This window comes from Protopterus annectens, chromosome 16.part0 (assembly GCF_019279795.1).
Source record: "Protopterus annectens isolate FY-2018-M chromosome 16.part0, PAN1.0, whole genome shotgun sequence".
NCBI classification, from domain to species: Eukaryota; Metazoa; Chordata; order Ceratodontiformes; family Protopteridae; genus Protopterus; species Protopterus annectens.
Window position 1 is genome coordinate 377,510,964 of NC_056750.1, and position 22,299 is coordinate 377,533,262.

General features: G+C 38.7%; 1 protein-coding gene across 1 annotated transcript in view; it reads left to right on the forward strand.

The window, feature by feature from the left end:
• The window catches only part of LOC122790600, a 358,557-nt gene that overhangs the window by 289,955 nt on the left and 46,303 nt on the right, over window positions 1–22,299 (forward strand). Inside the window, exon 7 of the mRNA XM_044058127.1 lies at window positions 13,807–13,985. Within this exon, the coding sequence (XP_043914062.1) occupies window positions 13,807–13,985 (179 nt within the window). The remainder of the gene's footprint in view (window positions 1–13,806; window positions 13,986–22,299) is intronic.

The following is a 22,299-nucleotide window of genomic DNA, read 5'->3' on the forward strand; positions in this document are numbered from 1 at the left end:
TGTCAGTACGATGCCCTGGAACAGTTAGTGAGAGTACCCACTGTTTGGAATAAAATCTTGGATATTGTCCTTACTACTGTGGGTGCATCTTGCACCATCCCTTATGTATCTTCATCACGCTGACCATAAAATAGTCTCCTTCAAAATAATACTGAAACCAGAGATCCCTTCCACCCAAGGTACCTTTAGAAATTTCTTTAAGGCAGACTACGTTCTTCTAAGTGATACACTGGCAAGCTTCAAATCCCCACCAAGGCCAGTTAACTCCACTGAGTATGCAGAATGTATGCCGCCACACTATGTCAGCATGTACACAGCTGCACAGATGCAGCTGTACTTTATAGGGCAAGTGCAGGGCAAACCCCAGAAACAAACCCGCATGGTGGAAATATAATCTTAACAAGCTTTGTAATAAAAGGAAACTAATTTTGACCAAAAGTAAGAAGATTAATTTCCAGAATGCTAAAACCCTTGTCACTGAAATAAACAACACAGGAGCTTAATAAAATCCACCAAAGTGGCATTTGATGCTAAAGTAGCTACCCAAGCCAAAGACAGTCACATGGCATTTTTTTGATATGTTTGTAATCTCGAAAAGCACAATGCAGCAGTGCATGGAGCTGATTGTAAATGATGTTACATACACTGAGCCTTAAGATATAGCAAACCTACTGCTGATAAATTGAGCTCTAACTTTACCCCTCTCTCCCCTGTATCATCCCTCAAGATATACCTGAAACTGGTTTGCCTCCATCCAGCTATCACACAAGACCAGGTCCTAAACATGCTGTCAAAAGCTAAAAATACTGCATCGATGGTTCCTGACAGCATTCTTGGATGAATCTGAAGTAGCATGAAGCATGATTTAGCCACACCCCTAACAACACTGTTCAGTTTCAGCTTCCATACAGGTTTTGTACCAAGCAAATGGAAAACAGCTACAGTCATTACCTACATAAGGAACCACCCATAGACTGCAGAAATTACAAACCAATAAGTCTGACCAGCCTCATATGCAAAGCCTTGAAATGACTTATCATGAAACTAATTAGTCAGAATATAGGAAACCTTCAAACACTGGACCCATCTCAGTTTGGATTTGTCAAAGGCAGGTCATGCTTACTCAACCTGGTGGATTTTTGAAAAGGTCACCAAAGCAATAGATGAAGGCAAAATGGTACACACTGCATATCTTGACCTGACCATAGCTTTTGACACAATTCTCCACTCAGGCATTGAAGAAAAGCTAAATATCCTGGGAATAAACCCCTATGTCACCCACTGGATTGTCATCTGGCTCACAGGACACACATAATCAAGATAGCGGTGTTACCTGTGCTGGGAACTATTCTGTTTGAAATCAACTTTTCCAAAGTAAAAGCCAATACCAAGGGGCTCTGGCTGACTAACTCTGCAGATGACTGCAAGCTAGGAGCAGTCAGTGAATCCCCAAATGACTTGGCCATCTTGTCGGAAGGTCTGTTCCAAGTAAATAACTGGTGTCAAAATCATGGACTGAAACTAAATGCCAAAAAATGCATTATTGTGTCCTTATCTACCCCCTTTGGAACTCCCACATTGATAATACATCCCTAACAGTTGACAGTTGTTTGAGATTTTAGGATCTTGTGTGGGCACTAACCAGACTTTTGACCAAGATGTGTCCATCATTGTAAGAAAATCCTTCTGTGTTGCACAGCTTATAAACAAAGAGATTGTGTCAAGATGTAGGGATATTATTATCCACTTTCCTTCATTAGGTCAGGCAATGAAAATATAATACCCCCTTGAGCATGTATCTGTCCAGATACATGCTACAACTGCAACTCCCACAGAGATATATTACTAAAAGTACACAAGGCCTAAACAACATGTCCTACATGGACCGACTCAAAGCCCTGTCACTGTACTCAGTATCCTACAGACTGCTAAGATGTGACCTGAGTCTGGTATACAAGGCATCCTCCAACCCATTACCGATGGATTTACTGCACATCAGCAAGTCAGATTTCATCAGAAATACTTGGTCTAGGGATCTAAACCTCTTCTGCAACATCAACAAGATTGTTTGGAGGGACAGGTATATCTCGCTTAGGATACCACTGTTCTGGAACAGTCTCTCCATCCACATAAAACAAAGTTCATCCTAGTTCATATTCAAACACACCTTGAATCTATGGATGGGAAATGGAAAATTTACCAAATGACTTCCTCAGATTAATAATGGACAAAGGCAGCTCCTAAATGCTTTATCCCATGCATGCGTCCTCTCACGTTATTTATGGTATGATGCCAGTTATTCTCATTAGAGGTAATATATAATTATTTAGCAAGGAATGGTAAAGGCTGATCTATGACCAAATGGGATAGGTTATTTCAAGCACAAAAAGGGCAACTGGCTAGGCTTAAATAGCCTAGTAGTTACCTATGAACCTTTAATAGCACCTCACATCAAGCCCCTTCCACAAATGGACTCATAAATGGAGACACTGAAGCAAAGCCAATGCAGTAGAGGATTTGAAGAAGTCCAGCATGATGAAAGCACTCATATGTATCAAGCAGACCATGACCTAAGAAGAGATTGAGCCAGTTAGTGCATTTTCAGTGTAAAGGAGGCTGTTTATGCAGACAACTAGAAAAGGATCAGAAAGGAAGGCCAATCTTTTCAAAAATAAAATAAAAATAAAAAGACCAAAAGCCACAAGGCAAAAAAGTCATTATAAGGACTCAGAAAATCTAATTTTACTCTTTTAAGGACTTCTGACAAAGAATGAAAGCTGCTGTGCAGAAAGTGGCCACAGAGCATGAAAAGTCCATATAAGGACTCAAAGAAACAGTACCAAGGCAATCTCTTCTAAGACTTATGAAAACACCAGAAGCAGCAAGCATACCTCTCAACTGTCCAGATTTTCACAGAATGTCCAGATTTTTGCCTCAAGTTTTTGGTCTGTTCCTCATAAAATTTGTTTTTTTTTTCCTTGGCAAATCACTGGGATGATCTAAGGATTGAAGTCACTATATAATACCATACATTTGCATTTTAGACTTCATAGCTTTCAGAAAATGCATGCTAATACAAATCCTGTTATTCCAGCTACTTTCTAAGTTTATAAGAGCAATATTTAAAACATCTTCCTATTTTTCGGCTTCTGTCCTCCTATTATGTCAGGTTTTATCCAGATTTCTTGTAGAGGTTGAGAGGTATGGCAGCAAGGCACTAAAGGTCCTCATGAGGAAAAACACACAAACAAAATAAAATGATATAAAAGTAGTCTTCTTAAAGACTTCCAAAGAGCTACAGGATGCAAAAAAGTCCTTGCTAGGACTCTAGGAAATAGAAAACAACCAAAGAGAAAAAAATGGACACCCAAAAGTCTTTCTAAGGACTAGAACAACACAGTCAAAGAGCAAGAGTCTTTCTGAAGACCAGAATAAAGGCTGAACAACATAAATCAGACATAACAGATCAGAACCACCTCAACTAGACCCCTATATTTAGCTATTTGTTTTTAACTTATTAGGATTTCAGTAGGGCTTTTTCACTCAGGTGGTACTCCTTCATGTGACATATTTCCTGCATTTCCACCAAGCTAAGTAATATTACATCTTTAAAACTGTAAATTCTTTTTCTCATGCAAAATTTGCTGTGAATAATGGGCTCCACATGAACTCTGGGTTCCTATGAGGCCCTTACCATTTTTCTACCTCCTTTTCTCAGGACTGCACGTTAAGATTTTATTCTTTTTTTATATGATTTGTGATGCATACCACACATCATTTGTTTTGCCTTTCTTCCAACTATATGTATTCTCTGTCTGTCCTTAAAGAGATGCGTTCTCCAGAAATAGACACAGTACTAGTTGACATCGTGAGTGGATGAGTGACAATTTCACAGAAATGCTAACTCCCTGAACCCAACTTCCTGAAAACAATTCCTGGAAAAAACTCTGTTTCAATGTTTTATTTTGTGGGAGGAGCAAGCCTGCCCGCTCTTCCTAGTGTGTGGAGGGAGGCTGTCCCCACCCGAAATGTATAATTAACTCCACAGTTGGATTGCAAGGGGAAAAGAGGTGAACACCAGGAAGTGGCACTTAGTGCTTGTATGACTCTTCGAGCATGCTTTTTAATGGTGTTGCCATCATTCTTGAAGGAACTGAGTTTAAGGGAGATGAAACTGAAGAAGTCTGGTTATACTGAGCAGCAATATAGCCAAGAGCTTATTTTCCATCTTTGAAAGGCATAATTTTTCCTACTGATGATGTTTCTTCCTGTATACCACTGACATTCCACCAGCTTTTTTCTACTTTCTTCAAAAAGTCACCATTTTTAGACCACTTAATATGAGTACTGCTGTGGGACCTCCCCTTTAACAATATACTACATTTTTATGTTTTCTTCCCATATCTGTTAGTTTGCAGTGAATTTAGTCTGTTATGTTTAGGCTACCGCAGTACTTTTTCCAAAGTTTTTCTCACCATTTCTAGACTTTTGTTTTTATCAATTATTTACTGAAAAGATGAGATTTTGGCTGCAAACAGTGTTAATAAGCTTCTTTTGTACAGTTGCTGTTCTCGCTGTCCATGACAGAGTGAGAGCTTTGTCAGTCTGTGAGGATCTTAAGAGTAGAGCCACTGCAAATCAGAATTTAGGGGAGACAGTTTAGGAAGTTTGGGGATCTAGTGAAAATGTCTGCTTGGTGCCTACAGTGAGAAGTACACCAGGCAAGGCCCATAATGAGAGGAGGGTCTGAGGCTGACTCAGGACACACTGCAAAAGTTTTGTCTCTCTCAGCTGGCTAGGAAAAGCTTACCATTACCAGGAAGGGATGGAGACAGTTGCTGGAACTAGTGAAGTCAGGTCTGCCTAGCTCAGCTGATGTAGTAAAAAACAAATGAATATGCTGTCATACTGTATTTTTCAGAAGCAGGTATCTGTTTAGTACTTTTACTTACTTTTTTAACCAAGAAAACTAACAATGCACAAGTATCGGTCTCTTTAGGGATTGAGCAAGGGTCATTGCCTGGTTAGCAGACTTGCTCTGATTCACACATTAGGCAGATGAAGACTGAGGGAATCAAACCCTGTACTCCTGCCTTGTGAATCTTGTTACCTTATCCCGTGCACTAAACTGCCAGATGATGTTTCTTCTGTCATTGACTCCCTTTTAAGTGAAATGTGGATTACTGACCCAGAATTGTTTTCTGAACTTGCTCCAAAGTTTTCCACTTCTGATGCTGCATGATGAGTATTGAAGGTGATGTAGGTGTATCCAGCTTCAGATTGGTCTAACTTCCTATGATCCAGTTATGATGACTTTATCTCTTGAGTTTTCTCCATGGACACAACTGCATGTGGTTTAGACCCTTTTCCCACTACAGTAGATTTGTCCAGTCTAAGTGAATTAAGCCTATTCCTGTACCAGATTGTCCCTGCCTCTGTTTATGATTTTTTTTCCATCAATACCTAAAAAGTCTTTTGTTATTCCTGTCTTAAAAAAGGCAGGTTCACATTCTGATATTCTGTGCAGTTACAGACCTATCACTGAACTTACTACCCTTCTTGGTAAGGTTTTGGAAGAAGTGATTTATGTGTAGTTGGACTTTAACCTATGAAAAAATTATCTTTACAACCCATTTTGTCTGGATTTCATCTTAAACATAGCGAAAAAACAACCCACACAAGGGTTTTAATGATTGTATTATGGCAGGTGAGCAGCTTTGCTACTCTGCTCCTTGGCCTGATAGGTCTCTCTCTCTTTTGCTTTTGATACAGTGGATCATGGAACCTGTTTGTAGCAATTACAAACTTATTGTGGGATCACAGGTGAGGTCCTGGACTGGTTTGCCTCCTATCTTTCCTGGGTTACCCAAAAGTAGTGTTGGGGATTAAATTCTCTGCTTCCTATCTACCTATGGTTTTCTGCAGTGTTCCATTTTGGACCCATTATTTTTACTGTTTATATGCTTCCAGTCGGACATAAGAGGTTTATTTTATCTTTCTTATGCAGAAAATACAGTGCCATACTTTTTGAAACAGACTGTGCAGTAGGGTGCATCAGAAGGAAATATCCAGAAATAAATGTCTAAATATTTCCAGCAAGTACCATTACCACAAGAAAGGGTATTTTTTAGAGTCAGTTAAACAGGACTTTCAGGTTAAAAATAAGACTGATATGTATTATTGAAAAATGGAAAACATTAGCAAGAGGCTTCAAGACAGAAGTTACCCTGAAACGACAGTACAAGAAAACCACCGATAGTGAAAAGAAAAAAAAAGGAATGGAGCATTTGCTTCTGTTATATTGTTAGGTTTAACACTACATGACAAAGAGAGGGAGGTCAGCCATCTTACATTGTTACTTTTACCAGAGTTTCCATGCAAGTTAAGGATTTGATTAGTGGGAACTGGAAAGTTTTACTTGGAAATGACAAAGTAAGTAGAGTTGTGAGGAATACACCTTTTTTCTTAAGTCCCATCTGCCCCCTCCAGATACCCTGAAAGAGAGAAGATGTATAAGATGTTTTGAAAGACATTGATTTTCATCCTTTGCCATAGGCAGGAAAGTTTTCTTCTGGCCAATTTTTGTCTAAACTTTGACAGAATATCTATAAAATTGAATGATGATAGACCTGGAAAATGTGTCATTTTCTAAGAACTCTGTAACACTACTCTTCTTTAGGAGTGAATGTAAGAAAAATGCAATGGTTATTGTTTATTTATTTTTGCAAGAAATCAAGCAATCAATGTGTTCCATGTGTTATCATCCCCATTAAACGTGAAGGTCTTTATGTCTTTACGCTTGGTTTTCTGCTGTCTCCCTTTTCATAATGCCTAGGTTTTCTTTTCAGTCTTCTGTGTTATCCTACAAAATATTGATTTTGTAGATTTATTTATTTGTTATTTTATTTGGTTTGTATCTTAAGCAGAAAGTTCAGGACATCTGTTTCAACTGCTAATGCTGTCTCTTACTAAAACTGTATTTTACCTTTCTCATTAATGCTAGCAAAATGTCCATTTACCTTGTTTTTCTTATTATTTTCATTCAGGTTTTTGCTGGACAGCTCTTAATTAGCTGACATCTGATTTTCAGAACTGAACAATTATGAAAAACAAGTACATTAAGGTGTTTTCTAGCCGTATAAAGAGTTTGACAATTTAAACGAGGGATCTCTTAAATTAGTTAGAAATATTACAATAGTAAGCAAAATGTTCTAGATTTTGCTTCCATTTTGGTTAGTCAAGTGCTTGTTTGTACCTTTATGAATTTATTTATTTATAATTGTTGTGCTTTTGGAGGCTTTACTGTTATGATTTTATCTGTTTGAGGTCAACATACCCTCCATCGCTGTTAACCACAACCTCAAATCTATAATTCTCTTAATTTGTAAGCTTGACTGTCCTAGATTTTCCTTTCATTTTGGTTGGTCACATGCTTTTTTGTACCTCCATGTATTAATTAATTAATTTATTTATCATTTGTGGGCTTTTGGAGGCTTTACTGTTATGCTTTTATCTGTCTGAGGTCAACACGCCCTCCATGACGGTTATCCACAACCTTCAGGTTCTGATTCTCTTAGTTTGTAACTCTGAATGTTTTTGCAGGAGTACAAGTTTTGAGACAACCCTCATTCTCTAACCCACAAGCATTTATAGGTTCACATTTTGTTGAACTTTCGAGGGACAACACTGAAAATGTGCTGTGATCAGTACTGTAATATAAGTTCTGCTGTGTGTTCTAAGCCATCTTACATTTGAACTTATGTCAAGTATTTAAACCTTTACTTTGTGTTGATAATACTTTCTCTATGTTACTGCCAGCTACATTGTGTACAGCAGTAAAGTTCTGTTTGTGCCAAAGATGACCAGGGTTTGTTAGCACCATGGGCACTGTAGGAACCAGCAAGGAAGTATCAAGCATGAGTGACCAATGTCAGTTCATGCATCCACGGAAGGAAGGAATGAAGGAGATATTTTGGTCCCACTACAGGGGTGCTAAATATTTAAAGACAAAGGATTCAGTTCCAAGCACCACCAGGAGCCCCACTCCAGTAAAGGGTCATATAAAGAGCTTCCAGAACTAATAGGTCTTGCGGTTATCGTCCAGGATTCTCTTGATAGCAAACAGGGCTGTTGATATGATACATGTTCTAGATTTCCAGGACCTCTGTGCCTTTGTGCAATACAAACATGAATGGCCCATGAATTCCCAATCTTGACTACCCCTTCATTGCTGTAGAAAAAGACAAATGCAAGATGCTAATCATAAGGATCAGTACTGTGTCATTCCTATGGCTGCGAATTAGGAACAGGTAGATGCCTGCCCATTTGGCCTAATTTCTTGTACTTCAGGTGTATCCAGAGCAGAACTAGTCTCCTTCTCATGCTGAGAATGTCAACCAGATACTAAGTTGAAAATGAACAGCAGTCCACATGATTCTTTTTTTTGAAACAACATAATGGTCTACAGGCTGTCCGTTGATCTGATCTAAGTGATTCCCAAAGCACTGCATTAAGTACCGATATAGGGATTTTTCTTCTTACTAGTACTGCTGTTTTGCTACTGAACTCCATTGTCTGTTTCTAACTTCAGCTGTATATGACTGTGACACTGAAAAGCTTTGAGGCTGAGGATATCTCTGGAAATCATCACCAACAAGCACGCATGGAGAGGACAGGTTCCACTAAGAATTGCCACCTTCATTTCCTTTTCTTTCCTGAATCTGTGAACGCTTTATTCTTACAAAAAAAATCCCGTAAGTTGTTTTAAAAAAGAAAACTACTTCACAGGATCCAAAACTTCAGGTCTTTTATTGAACAAAAAAAGCTCCTGACTTTATGGCAAGGGACTTCTGTCCAATCCTCAGTAGGAGAGCCTTCCTCTAGTGGTTCTAGTAAATAAAACAGTAAATAAATAAATCACCACTTCAAAAAGAAAACTCAAAAAAGCTATCCATGAAGGATTCTTTTGGCAGGGTCACCCAGTCCTGTGAATGCCTGAAGGCACTGGCCCCAGTGAGATGCAGTTTTGTCCACCCCCAGTTCTGGTGTCTGTTTCTTCGACTTACCCAATTTTCATTACTCCTTCAGAAGCTAACAGTAAAAACAACCTCACAATCTTCCCAGACTTCAGCAGATATTCTGGTTGTATTACTGCAGGGCACCAGTTTTGAGGCATCCCCAAAGGACCAAGCCAGGTTACTTACCACTAGAGAATGGTCTTATGTCTCAGATTTTCCCACCATTTTCATACAACAGCTTGTTACCAAGATCAAAAAATAGCTTCATCAATACAGAAAAAAATCTAAGCTGACCAAACCTCTGACCTTATAAAGTTTAAGCAGGTGCCCAGCTTAGAGTTACCCAGACCCTCCAGTAATTGCCCTGGTATCAGACATTTTTGACGATAGGTATTTTACACAGGAATATGTGGTAACATCACAGAGGATGAGGGTCCCTGTGCTCCACCTCCCCAGAGCCTTTAATTTTGGTAAAATTCCTACCAAAGTGAAATGAAATGATCTCACAAGTATTCATTCATCTCAGACTTTAGCGAAGATGAAGATCAGGGTCTCAAATACTCTATCCAAATTTATGTCCCCCAGGCTGCAGTACTTTCTTTTAAGTCTTCCTGCTGATGACATCTTCAGTGACATTCAGTCTGACACAACAGCATTTAAAATGCAGACAAATGAGTTATTTGAAACACACAGAGATATCTAGATTTGTTTAGCATTGAGGATCCCAAATCTAGTGCCATAGCTTCAGTCTTTCATAGGTAGCTACTAGCCATGCAGTTCAGAACAGGATTAAAGAGCCTAACCAAAATTCTCAGTTGCCTCAAAGGACTGTTTAAGTGACTTATTCAAGGTAACACAGTAGGCAGATTAAGATGGAAAGATTCAAGCACTGTACCACTGGAACAGCAAAGAGCTCATTAACAAGTCAGAGCTTTAGTCCTCAGCACTATCTGCTAGACACTGGCATTTCAAGATGCATTTGCTAATGTTCATATGGAGCTGGACCTATAGCCTCTGGCTACTAAAAAAACTGAAAAATTCTAATGTGTAGAGGGAACTTTCAAATACCTTTACAAGAACTTGCTGCAGCTCCACCTGTTGAAATTCAGACTGTTGCTACTATAATACCCTAGACATCACGGAGAGCAGACTATCTCATCTCCAATAAAAGATCCTAGTTCTGATATTCGTCTTTCTATAGGTAATAAAGAAGACCTTCATGACTATGAGGACCATCTCGATGGCACACTGATTTGTGTGAGCATCAATTCACATGGTGCAGATTGCCCAAGAGGATTACTTAAGTGGTACCCATGGAAACCATGGCAACAGCACCTTCACCCACTGGAGAAGAAGGTATCAGTCATACCTACCATCCAGAAGGAGGTCACATGGTGGGATTCCAGGAACTACCCATCTTGGATATTCCCCTTGTAACCCCTAGGCTTCTTGAGCTCTGACTATGGATACATTAGTTTTTTACCTGGGAAGCTCACATAAAAACAATTAAGATGAAAAGGAGATGGAACTACCTGGACAAGAATATTATTGTCAAGGAGATATTAGCATTATTGTATGCACTTCAAATATCCAAGTCAACATGTGATCCCGGAGCTGTTAAATTAATCACACATAGCACCACTGTCATGTGGTACAGAAATAAGCAACAAGCAAGAGGACCCATTCTTTCTAGTTGTGCAAGCTGACTATGACTGCCTGGAATTTTCCCCTCTGAAAGTATACATATCTGCAGTTTTTCATATCACCTAAACCTACAACTATTTGGCAGACCAGCTGAGAAGGTCTGCCTACAACCTTCACAAATGTAAACTAGACTCTATCGTCATTCCCATTTTAACTTTACAAAGGAGAACCCACCCAAATGAAAGACCTTTTTGTTTCTCCTCTGAACCATCAACTCAGCAATAGAGGCTTGGCCAGTAAATGTCTTTTCACTTCAGTGGAACTGGAACAATGGCCTGCTCTAGGCCACCCCCATATTCCCCCTCCTTCCTGGGTCCTTCTCAAGTCAAGGGGAAAGAAAGCAAATCTTATCCTAATAGTACCCATTTGGCCAAGACAAACACGGGTCATATTAACATAATCAAAGGGCATCAAGCATATAGATCAGCTTTTTCTGTCATTTTATGTCAAGAAACCAGAGCAGACCCATTTCCAAACAAACTCCTTCTAAATGGGTTGCTAATTTGCATTTTTGTTTTCATATGACCACCCTGGAAAGACCTCTCAGGTGCAGGTTTGAGATCCTTACAGTGAGGCAGCAGCTTCCACAGCTGCCATCCTCAGAAATGTAACAGCATAGAGTATTAGTGAAACAGTCACTCCTTTTGTAGACATGATGAATTATAACTACACTCAAAGATCAGCACTGGACTTTCTTTCTGCCTCACAGCTGTGATGAGGTCCTCCACTGCTTTAGTACTCTTCCCAGGCATTATGAATAATGCTATCACAAATCCTTACTATGAGCATAGTACAGTTGTGAGGCAAACTCACCATAACAGTAGGTGTTTAAATTCAAGGACCACTGCTGCAGTACAGATTTTCTGCTATCAACGCCATGAGATTTTCTTTGCTCTGCTCTATAGTTATAAGATGAAAAACTTTGGGTGGGGAGGGTCACTGACACTTTCATACTCCTGGCATCAGTTTCTCCAGCTTATGGGGAAGACTTTTCTCTCTGTTCAGATTAGGACTGTCCCTTGTGATCATACTGTACAGGCACTTGTTGACGATGACTTTACTTAAACAAAAATGAACCTAAGGTTGTGTGGGTTGCCCACTCTTTTTTTGCTGTGTGTTCTGCCGACATCTTCAATGAGAAAGTGAGACCAGATTTGTTCTGGGGATGTGCAAAATTCTGGAAATCAGACCAGGTTAGTGGATATTTAGTTAGGGATAGTTTCCAACCTTTTTGAATGATACTGTGTCAGTGGTCTTTGTATTTGAAAATGTGCTGAATGTAATTTCTCAGTACACAAGCCCATACATTCTATCACATGAAGTACATAGACAGTTTCTGATGTTCTGAGTCAAAGAAAATGTTTGGAACTATGGCCTGTCCTTTGCATTATTGTGTGCTTGTTGGGCTCTTCATTTCATGGATAATTTTCTTCGCTCGAATAACTGGATGAAGAGGACTTCTTTAGGTCAGTGCTTGGACATTTAATTTTATTCCAGCAGAACCTGGAAGTTTAAGGTAGACTTACAGTTTATACAGGTCTGAGCAGGGGGTGGTTACAGTCTCACAGTACACCTGGGTCTTGTTCTCCCTGGGAATAGGCCTGGGTGTGCTCATGCCCATTTTCTTTCTTAGAAGTGATTTGCTCTCTGAATTCTGGTTTATAGATGGATTATTTATGCCTTACCTGGATTACCTTTGTATGACACACCATATAGGACCTTAGGTTTGTGGCTACTGAAAAAAATTGGAGGGAAGAAGCTGTCCTATATGCATATGAGGATCATGAGTCTCAGTTGAATCCGTCTTAATTATCTTGTTATCTGCAAGACCTGGTGTTAGTGTACTGTTAAGAGCAGAGGGAGATAGAAGAGTGGTTTTATATTTTAACTTGTATAGAGAGGTTTGCCCCCCTTTTTGCTGATCTGGCACACCATAGTTTGATATACTGTTCCTTTAGGAGCTGTGGAACTGGTTTCTTCCACCTTTGGAACAAAGACCCTTGAGGTCCTTAGGTGCCTCACTTTACATTAGCAAACTAGAGATCCAAGCAAGCTATTAACCTCATCAGAGCCACAGCAGAAGTTTGAGTCCCGTAAAAGCAACAAAGAAAAGAACAAAAATGAAAATAAATAAATTCATGCATAAAATAATAAATACGAATCCCAAGTGTATTGGTCTTCTTCTGAGCACTTTGATATAAACGTTTCTTGACTGCACACTAAAGTGAAGAGCTTATCAGAAGACACTTAAACCAAGTTGGTGAAACTGATTTTTTCCAAGTATTTCCTAATATTGTTTGAGGCTGCATAGCCTCTGAGTGGGAATAGTTAGGTAATAATGGTGTAGGAAGTTCTAGTAGTTGTCTTCTGCAGAATTTCTTGTTTGCTACAGCTAAGTCATCTCTTTTTTATATGCAGCATTACTAGTTTGAAGCGCTGTGAGGATTTTATTTTGGGATGTTGACTTTCATATTTTCATCTATTTCATGATTAAATGTTTGGCATTACCATTGTCAGTTATTTAGAAGCCAGGATTCCATCATGGAACCAAGTTTATCACCTTGTGGCTTTGGTTGTATCAGATGATATGATAGAGCTGTTTTGTGTAATAGCTGAACAAACAAATATGGATTCATTCCAGTGCAGAAGATAAAGTGAGGGTTTGGGACTGGGTGGAGGATAGCAGCTCTTTAGAACTCAGCATGTTCTTGGACTGCACAGCATGTTGACAAACTGAATAGTTCATGTATTTGAGCATGTTGTGAAAGGACATAGTGTCTGATAATTTGTAGTAATTAGGAGAGGCTAGTGTCTTATGACCTGTCCTGGGTGACTTTCATTAAGGATAAGCATCAGTGTATTCATCAACAGATCCATTTACTGCAGTCAGAAATTAAACACACACACACACACACACACACACACACACACACACACACACACACACACACACACGCATTCACTCTCTCTCTTTCTCGTTCTAAGTCTGACCTACCTGAGAGTTGCCTTTTCTCTTAAAATATAGCATCATGATATTTTACTGTTGTTTTTTAAAATTTTAATGCTGTGAACTTCCCTTTAATAGAAGTTGGCTACTTCTGCGTCTGTTGGGAAAGAAGTTTTGGAAGAAGTGAACCTTTCTCTAAAGAAACTTCAGCGTCTATGCAAACCTAAGCCCCCACAAGCTGAAGAGTTGAATACTGGTTCCATCAAAGTAATTTGGGAGGAAGTCAAACCAGAGAGTGATCTAGACGTCACTTACAGGTAAGAAACTGTATCCCACTTTGTGGATTATTACATGTTACAAAAAAGAGTAGCAAGTGCTCTCTGAAGTCTTTCATTTATGAGTAAGGCCTGTCTACTATAGGAGGTTTTCATGTTATGCATTAAGAGAATATGTTAAAGGGGGCAGCATTAGAAGGGGCACATGGTGTCATGTGTAGAGAGTACAGTAGGGTAACTAATGGGGTAGGTTATTAATATAGTGCATGAAACGGTCTGGAGATTTCTAAAGATAATTATGCGTGAGGGCACCATAACCAGTTAAAAAGCATTGCCTAATGGTTCTTAAAGAGGTGAGTAGTTAAGAAATTACCAAATGATACCATTATGGGTTGCAAGCATTCATTGATCATGTACAGGTAGTTTGGTTCTTTATATCAGAATAAGTTTCCTGTGGAATAGACTGGAGTGGGAAAACCAGTTTTTAAATGATCACATATGGCATAAGCAATCTTACATTTATATAAATTGAAAACAAACAACATCAACAACACTTTAGTTGCAAACATTATAATCACAGACACTATTAAAACTATAGTTGCAAACATTGTACATAGGATCATAGGAGGTTACTAGGCTAATAGCCCTGGGGCCCTTACAAGCTTAGCCAAGAGTTTATCCCCAAATCACTAATAATCTATCCAGTCATTGTCAGTTAAGCATTATATGGCTCATTCAAATCCTGCCTCTTAAACCTCATTCCTTCTCTGCATATATTGTTCTCACAATTCCCATTTTTCCTATGTAGATTGCTCCTTCCCTTTTCTAAAGATCCCAGTTCCACTTTTTTTATCTCATTACTATATTCACTACTTCTAGTAAACTTGGTCTAGACTTTGATTTCCATTTTCTAGTAATTGCTTTTTTGACAACCACCATAATTAGACTCAGCAAGGCTTTACTATGTCTAGGCAATTCCGATTCTGTATCATAGCTCAAAAAAATCATCTCCCCAGTCAATCCAATCTGCTCACCCAGCATCTCCAACAGAGCGGTCTGATCTGCAGGGAATCCCTAAAGTCCGCCAGCTCACAACACTCCCAAAAAGCATGTTCCCAGCCACCTCTTTCTTGTCCGTCACACCTCCAACATTTACTATCCACCTGAGGAAAAAAATCTTTGTGGAGTCTACTTGGGGTATAAAATACCTATGTAAACACTTCCAGGCAAAGATCCTAAATCTTCTAGACTTAGTTGTATATTTGGGACATATACATATATCCCCCATTGTCTCTTTGTGAATTACTTATCTAGTCTCTCTTCCCAATCCTTTCTAAGCTCCACTGATTGATTATTATAATTATTATGCAATATTTTGTATGTTCTACTAATTATTCCATTTTTAATGGCAGCCTCTGTTCTACATTCTATTAAAAACTCTACCAGAGCTGGTCTTTCATTTAGGAGCCTCCTATTTCTTTCCCTTTGCATATCAATCCTTGATAGGGAAGGCAGTGTTTAACCTGCAGACCAAATAAATTATTGGCCTCTTCCTATTCTATTGCCCTTCCCTTTCTAGTTATTTGATCCCAATACCTTGGTTCCTTTGCCAGTTTTCTGCAATAAATTCCAACCCCCTCTAACCTATTATCTGTATCCCTAACCACAGTCATCCGTATTGGCAGAATCTCTTTTCTCCATTCTCATACTGGTTTAGTTCTTAAAATACTCCCTGCCATTTTATGAATATAATACTCTATATGATTTTTGATTTTCTCCTTAAGAGTTTGCATCAAACATCCCAATCTCTCCTTATTTCTTGAGCTTCCCCCCATATTATCATTGTTCCATTCTACTTTGAATTATAATTTCCTGCTTGTGGTATGTATAAGTGCCTTAATTATGTTGCTCTAAAGTATCCCCTCAAATTGGGTAATCCTAGTCTGCCATGTTCTGTTGGAAGAATTAACTTATTCCACTTGACCCTTGCTGTCTTCCCTTCCCAGATAAAATCCTTCAACTCTTTTTTAATTGCTATTCACAGCTTCTCCTCTGGTTGATAAAAACATGTCTGACCTGTGTACAAGACTAAAGGAACTAAAAACATTTGAATTGCTTGTATCTTAGTTTCCATATAACAAACCTTCCAGTTTCTGAATTTTTGTATTATCTTCTGTTTAATCTCTTCCCACATATCCTTAGCTGCCACAACAATGTAATTTCTAATCCATACTCCTAAATACTTCATTTTATCATGTCCCCATAAGTATGGATATTGTTGGACCAATTTGTGTGTGGGTGCATAATTTACCACTATTGCCTTTGCTTCATTAATTTTGAATCCCGAGAAGATCTGAAACTGTCTTAAAATGTTCCACAACACTGTAATGTCCTTGTCTGGTTTTGTCATGTATAAAGTAATATCATCTGCAAATACAGCCAGCTTTTCCTGACTACCATACCAATTATATCCTTGATTTTATGAACCCTGGGAAAAACAGTTTTGAGTGGCAGTTTTAGAAACACTGCATTGTATATGGATGTGCGTGTGACTTTCAGTACTGCTAAGAGATGCATGGTGGTGTTTTTTTAAGTCCTGCACCATACACCTCATACCTCCATATACAGTCATATAATGACTAGTGCATTTGAACAGAACAACCATTTCAGAACACACACACACACACACACATCTACCACTGCACACTCCAAGGTTCTGAAGACTACACCCACAAAAGCCCCACTGTGCCTAAAGAATCCGTAAGATGAAGAAACCCAATACTTTATACTCTTAACGTATCACACAGACCAGAGTACATCACACAATCTCAGTCACATGAGATGATATCAGGGGGGAGAGGAGTCCATAAAAAAAGATCTGGAGCTAAAGTGAAACCAATCAGACCTGAAAGCCCATAAGACAGAGACTGTGGCACAGCAGCCTCAAAAATAGAATAGTAATTGGTTACTCAGTATGATTAAAACAGGTATGGGTTTTGCAATGAGTCTCTGACAGTGTTTTGCATGCTTCGAGACAAAAATTAGAGACATCTCAACTAGATTAAGAAGGATCAAGGTTTTTTACTATATGGTAATTGTTCATTTGGAGTGAATTACATCAGCACAATTTGCCCATATTTCAAATTCACTCATAAAAGTTCCACAGACAAGATTGACTATCTTGCGTGATGTTATTTAAGAACTATCATGAGAAAAGTTTTGGGACCAGATTATTTAGAAAACCTACTTTTTCTAACACTTTTTTTAGATTTTCAGAGCTATCATTCTTATTATAGTAAAAGAAGTTTAGTTAAAGGTCAAATGATTAGAGTGGAGAGAATGTGTTCGGATGTAGAAGATTTTAAATTGGAATTGGCTTCACTTTACAGAATGTTTTCCGACAGAGGTTATCCTCCCCAATTGTTGTTGGAAAGTAGTGAACAAGTGTTAGAGGGGTGTTGAACCAAATACACACCAGTTTTATGTAGTGGGGTATCGGATCTTCACCAAAGAAATAATGATGATGACTCAACCCTTGTTAATTCCATGGTTATTCACTATGGAGATTTTAGTACGGAGGTTAGGACAATTATGTCTAAATACTGGGTTAAAAACAACACAGATATATGGAAAATCTTGGGGGAAGGACCACATTTTGTTTATAGGACTGAACCCAATCTTAAGTTTTGTTTAGAACACCCTTTACCAGAACCTAAGCATAAAAGGAAAGGTACTTATAAATGTGGGGAGTGCAGGTACTGTAGTTTTGTGTTGTAAGGGGACAACATTACAATAGGTCAACTGTCACAAAGTATTACACTGGATACAGGGAATTGTGGTAGTACGGGACTAGTGTATTTAGCTGTCTGCTCGAGTTGCAAATACTATTGTGCATGGAAAATGGAGAGAAGTCTCCGTAAAAGGATCTGTGAGCACAATTATGCCATTCAGCATCAAAATTCAAACAATGCCTTCTACAAACATAGTACTAGTTGTTTGATTTTTAGGAAGTTTTACTTTGGTATTCATGAGGTAATAAGGAAAAGCCCAAGAGGGGGGTTTTGGGAGAATGAATTAGCATTAAGGGAGTTAAATTGGCAACTCAGATTAAATGCGACCTCGTTGCCAAGGTTAAATGAATCAGAAAATCTTATGCCCACCTTAAAGAAAAGGGCACAGGATATATGAACCCCCGCTAACTATACTACTTCATATATATATTTTTTATTTTGTACTTACAATTAGAAGTATACATTTTAAAAAAAAAAGATACACAAAAAAGGAGTTTTTAAGATTGCTTTAACTGCTTCCAGCCATTAGTTTTATATGTAAATAGCAATTTTTGAGTATTTGACAGTAATTTAAAGAGTTTTAATTGTTATATTTAGCTATTTTGTAAAATATATGTTTTATGTAGTTTATATATATATATATATATATATAAATATATATATATATCTATATATATATATATATATATATATATATATATACATACATATTTCAGTGTTCACTATGAATAAACTGGTTTTATATGGTTGTAGTGGGAAATGCAAATGTTTATTGTCATGTGACCAGTTAATTAACATTTAAAAAGCAACAGTTGTCAATGATTTCTTGTTCTGAAGAAGTCCGTAGTTTTATAGGGATGAAAGCACTTAACTTTTTCAATAAAGATTATTTTTATTGGCCGTATGCTGTGCTTTGGACTGCAACACTCTGTGAAGTGTTTTGTTCGTGGTTTTGAGTTGTCTTCACGGTTCAGTGCTATTTGTGTTTACTATATGTTAATTGTTCATTTTGGAGTGAATAGTCTTAAGATGGTCCTCCCTCCTGTATATGCAACAGGATATGAAGACAGAAGCAAGCATAGAAAAAAGTTCTACTCATTGGTCTTTGGTCAACTGCTGTCTTAAGCAAAAGGGCTCCACAGCACCCCCCCACACCACTTGGTGCTCCCATCCTGGCATACCTACACCATCCAGATTATTGGAAAAGCACTCCTGCTACAGTGGCACCCTAGATGGCCACCTAATTGGCCTAAGCCTAAGGCCGGCTATGCTCATTAAAATCCTCCCAGTACCTTGTTGGCATCTGAGTATCAAGAGAAAATATTGGTATTGACTAAGTGTTTATGGAAATGATGTTGTAGACAGGGGATTCAGTGCATGTCAGTCTCGAGTGAAATGTGCATGGTCCAGAGTTCTTTGTGTCCAATAAGCTTCACCTCTCACCCAGGAAGTACATGTATTAAATAGGAAATTATCCAACTGAATACCCTGTTTTATCTTTTTCTAGTCATCTTCAAATAAATAAAAAGAACTTACAAATAATGGGGAATGAATGAGTGAGCAAATAAATAAATATGAAGGTAGCTTTGTTAAATGCCAGAAATCTTGACAATAAAATCAGTAATTTGGAAGACCTCCTGTGCTGGCAGAGTGTTTATATCTATGCCATTACTTATACATAGTTGAAAGATCCAAAATGTATATCACAAGTTCTATGGTATACTGCCTTTTATTGTTTTATATCGAGTAGCGTGGGTGGTGATCTGATATTTAAGCTCAGGAATATGCATATTTCTTGCTAGTGTATACCATAACATCACAGGTGATTTCAGGAGAGTTTGCTCACAGTACTAAGTTCTTTTTTGCTTCTCAAGAAGTCTGGATTTTAATCCACATTTTCCTCATGGAAAATTTCCTACATTCATTGACTAGGTTTGGAATTTCTAAGCTGTTTTCCTGTGGCCTTCAGATCACTAACTATAATTCTCACTTACACTATCTCTGCTGCCTTGGTAAGAAGCAAGATGTGTCAGGTATTGTTGTAAATGCTAATATTTAAGCTCAGCCACAGAGTGACAAAGGGAAAAGAAGAATGAAGCTTGTATGACTGCACCGAGGATCAAGGCAGTTCAGGGTGTCTGTCACAGGGTGCAGTGGGATGGAAGTGTATATGACTTAACTGAGGATGGTTGCACTTGAGGGTGCCTGTCACAGGTTGCAGTGAGATGGAAGTGTATATGATTTCACTGAAATGGTGGAAGTTGTGGGTGCCTGTCACAGGGTGCAGTGAGATGGAAGTGTATATGATTTCACTGAAATGGTGGAAGTTGAGGGTGCCTGTCACAGGGTGCAGGGAGATAGAAGTGTATATGACTTCACTGAAGATGGCTGCAGTTGACGGTGCCTGTTACAGGGTGAAATAGGATAGAAGTGTATATGACTTCACTGAAGATGGCTGCAGTTGACGGTGCGTGTTACAGGGTGAAGTAGGATGGAAGTGTATATGACTTCACTGAAGATGGTTGCAGTTGAGGGTGCCTGTTATAGGGTACAGGTGGATGGAAGTGTATATGATTTCACTGAGAATGGTGGAAGTTGAGGGTGCCTGTCACAGGGTACAGGTGGATAGAAGTGTATATGATTTCACTGAGAATGGTGGAAGTTGAGGGTGCCTGTCACAGGGTGCAGGGAGATGGAAGTGTATATGACTTCACTGAAGATGGCTGCAGTTGACGGTGCCTGTTACAGGGTGAAGTAGGATGGAAGTGTATATGACTTCACTGAAGATGGTTGCAGTTGGGGGTGCCTGTTATAGGGTACAGGTGGATGGAAGTGTATATGATTTCATTGAGAATGGTGGAAGTTGAGGGTGCCTGTCAGAGAGTGCAGTGAGATGGCAGTGTATACAACTTCACTGAGGATGGTTGCAGTTGAGAGTGCCTGTCAAAGGGTGCAGGGAAATGAAAGTGTATATGACTTCACTGTGGATTGTTGTAGTTGAGGATGCCTGTCACAGGGTGCAGCGGGATGGAAGTGTATACGACTTCACTGAGGATTGTTGCAGTTGAGTTTGCCTGTCATAGGGTGCAGAAAGATAGTCCCTTGTATGACCTCTGGCAAACATAGAAGCATCAAGAGAGGAAGATGGAACAGGAGGCTAGATACCATGGATACCTTCCTCTAGGTAAGTATTATTTTTTATTTATTTATTTTTATATTTGTTTACCAGGAAATTCTGACTGGACACAAGTCCTTTTTCAGTAGAGGCCCAAGGAGAAAAGCTCCATTTGAACAAAACTATATAAAATACAACTAAATGCACATTATAGACTTATATTAAAAATACATATACAAGATAAACCGGTACTTTCAGTTTAAGCTAACATAGTATGTACACATACAGGTAACTCAGCAAAATACATGTGATTGACAGCACATGTGAAAATTATTAAAAATATATGTCAGAGAACCAAGTAAGGATGTTATAAATCATGTTCATTCACACAAGGTATAGTGGTATAACATAAACTACAATGCTACAGTTTGAGATAATAGTAAGACAGTAGTAGAGTTACTGAGAGTGAGTATAGGGATAAGATGCTGTGGATAAGTACTAACCAGGATTGGTACAGGAACAGAGTTAATAATTAGGTAAGTTTTAAGTACTTTTTAAAACTGTACTAAAGAAGAATTGGATGATATATGGGTGGGCAGTGTATTCCATATTTTTGGTATGAAGTTGGAGAAGAGGATTCACCAGCTGTATTTTTGGCTTTAGTTACCTCAAGAAGGAATTTATTACTGGAGCAGAGAGTTCTATTACTGGAGTAAGGGTGTAGTAGATTTTGGAGTGCGGGAGTTTTCTCAGGCTGATGTAGAATTTTATGGGCTAAGGTAAGTTGATTATATAGAAGGAGGTGAGGGAGTTCCAGCTAGGTAAGCTGCTTTGGAGTAGTACAGCGGTATGTCCAGAAGATGACCATATGTGCCTCATTTGCTGTCCACTCCTCCTAACTAGTGATTGATCAAGATAACACACATCATCTGCCAATGAGAAGAGGTATATGAAAGCAGCTTCTGTGGCAGCCATCTAGAGGTTACATCCAAAAGTTTTTGTATCACCTTTCATGTGTGTATAATATTCATAAGTTCTCCCTCACAAGCTTGATTGTAGAACAGGAATGAAAAAACTCCCCTCTCCAGACCTCCTGGAATTCATTAGAGCTCATAGCCATAGTGTAAGATTCCACTAGGACCTACTACAAAAAAAAAAAAAGATTAGATTTTGGATGCTCAATTGTTTATCTATTGGGGCCTGTTCTTATAAGTGCAAGATGGCAGTCTTGAGAAACGTGGATTATTGCCAGCACTAGGGCCGCTGCAGGTCTTTCTATTTCCAAAACCCCTCCAGAAAACACTTTCATGGTTGCCAGATTCCTGTCTCCTAACCTTTGGCATTCACTTCTGCATTTGTTGGCCAAGAGCAGCTTGTTCATCTCAGCATTATGGCCTGAGAATGGTTTCTTTTTGTATTTCTGTGTCCTGGGCAGGGGCTTAAGAGAGCC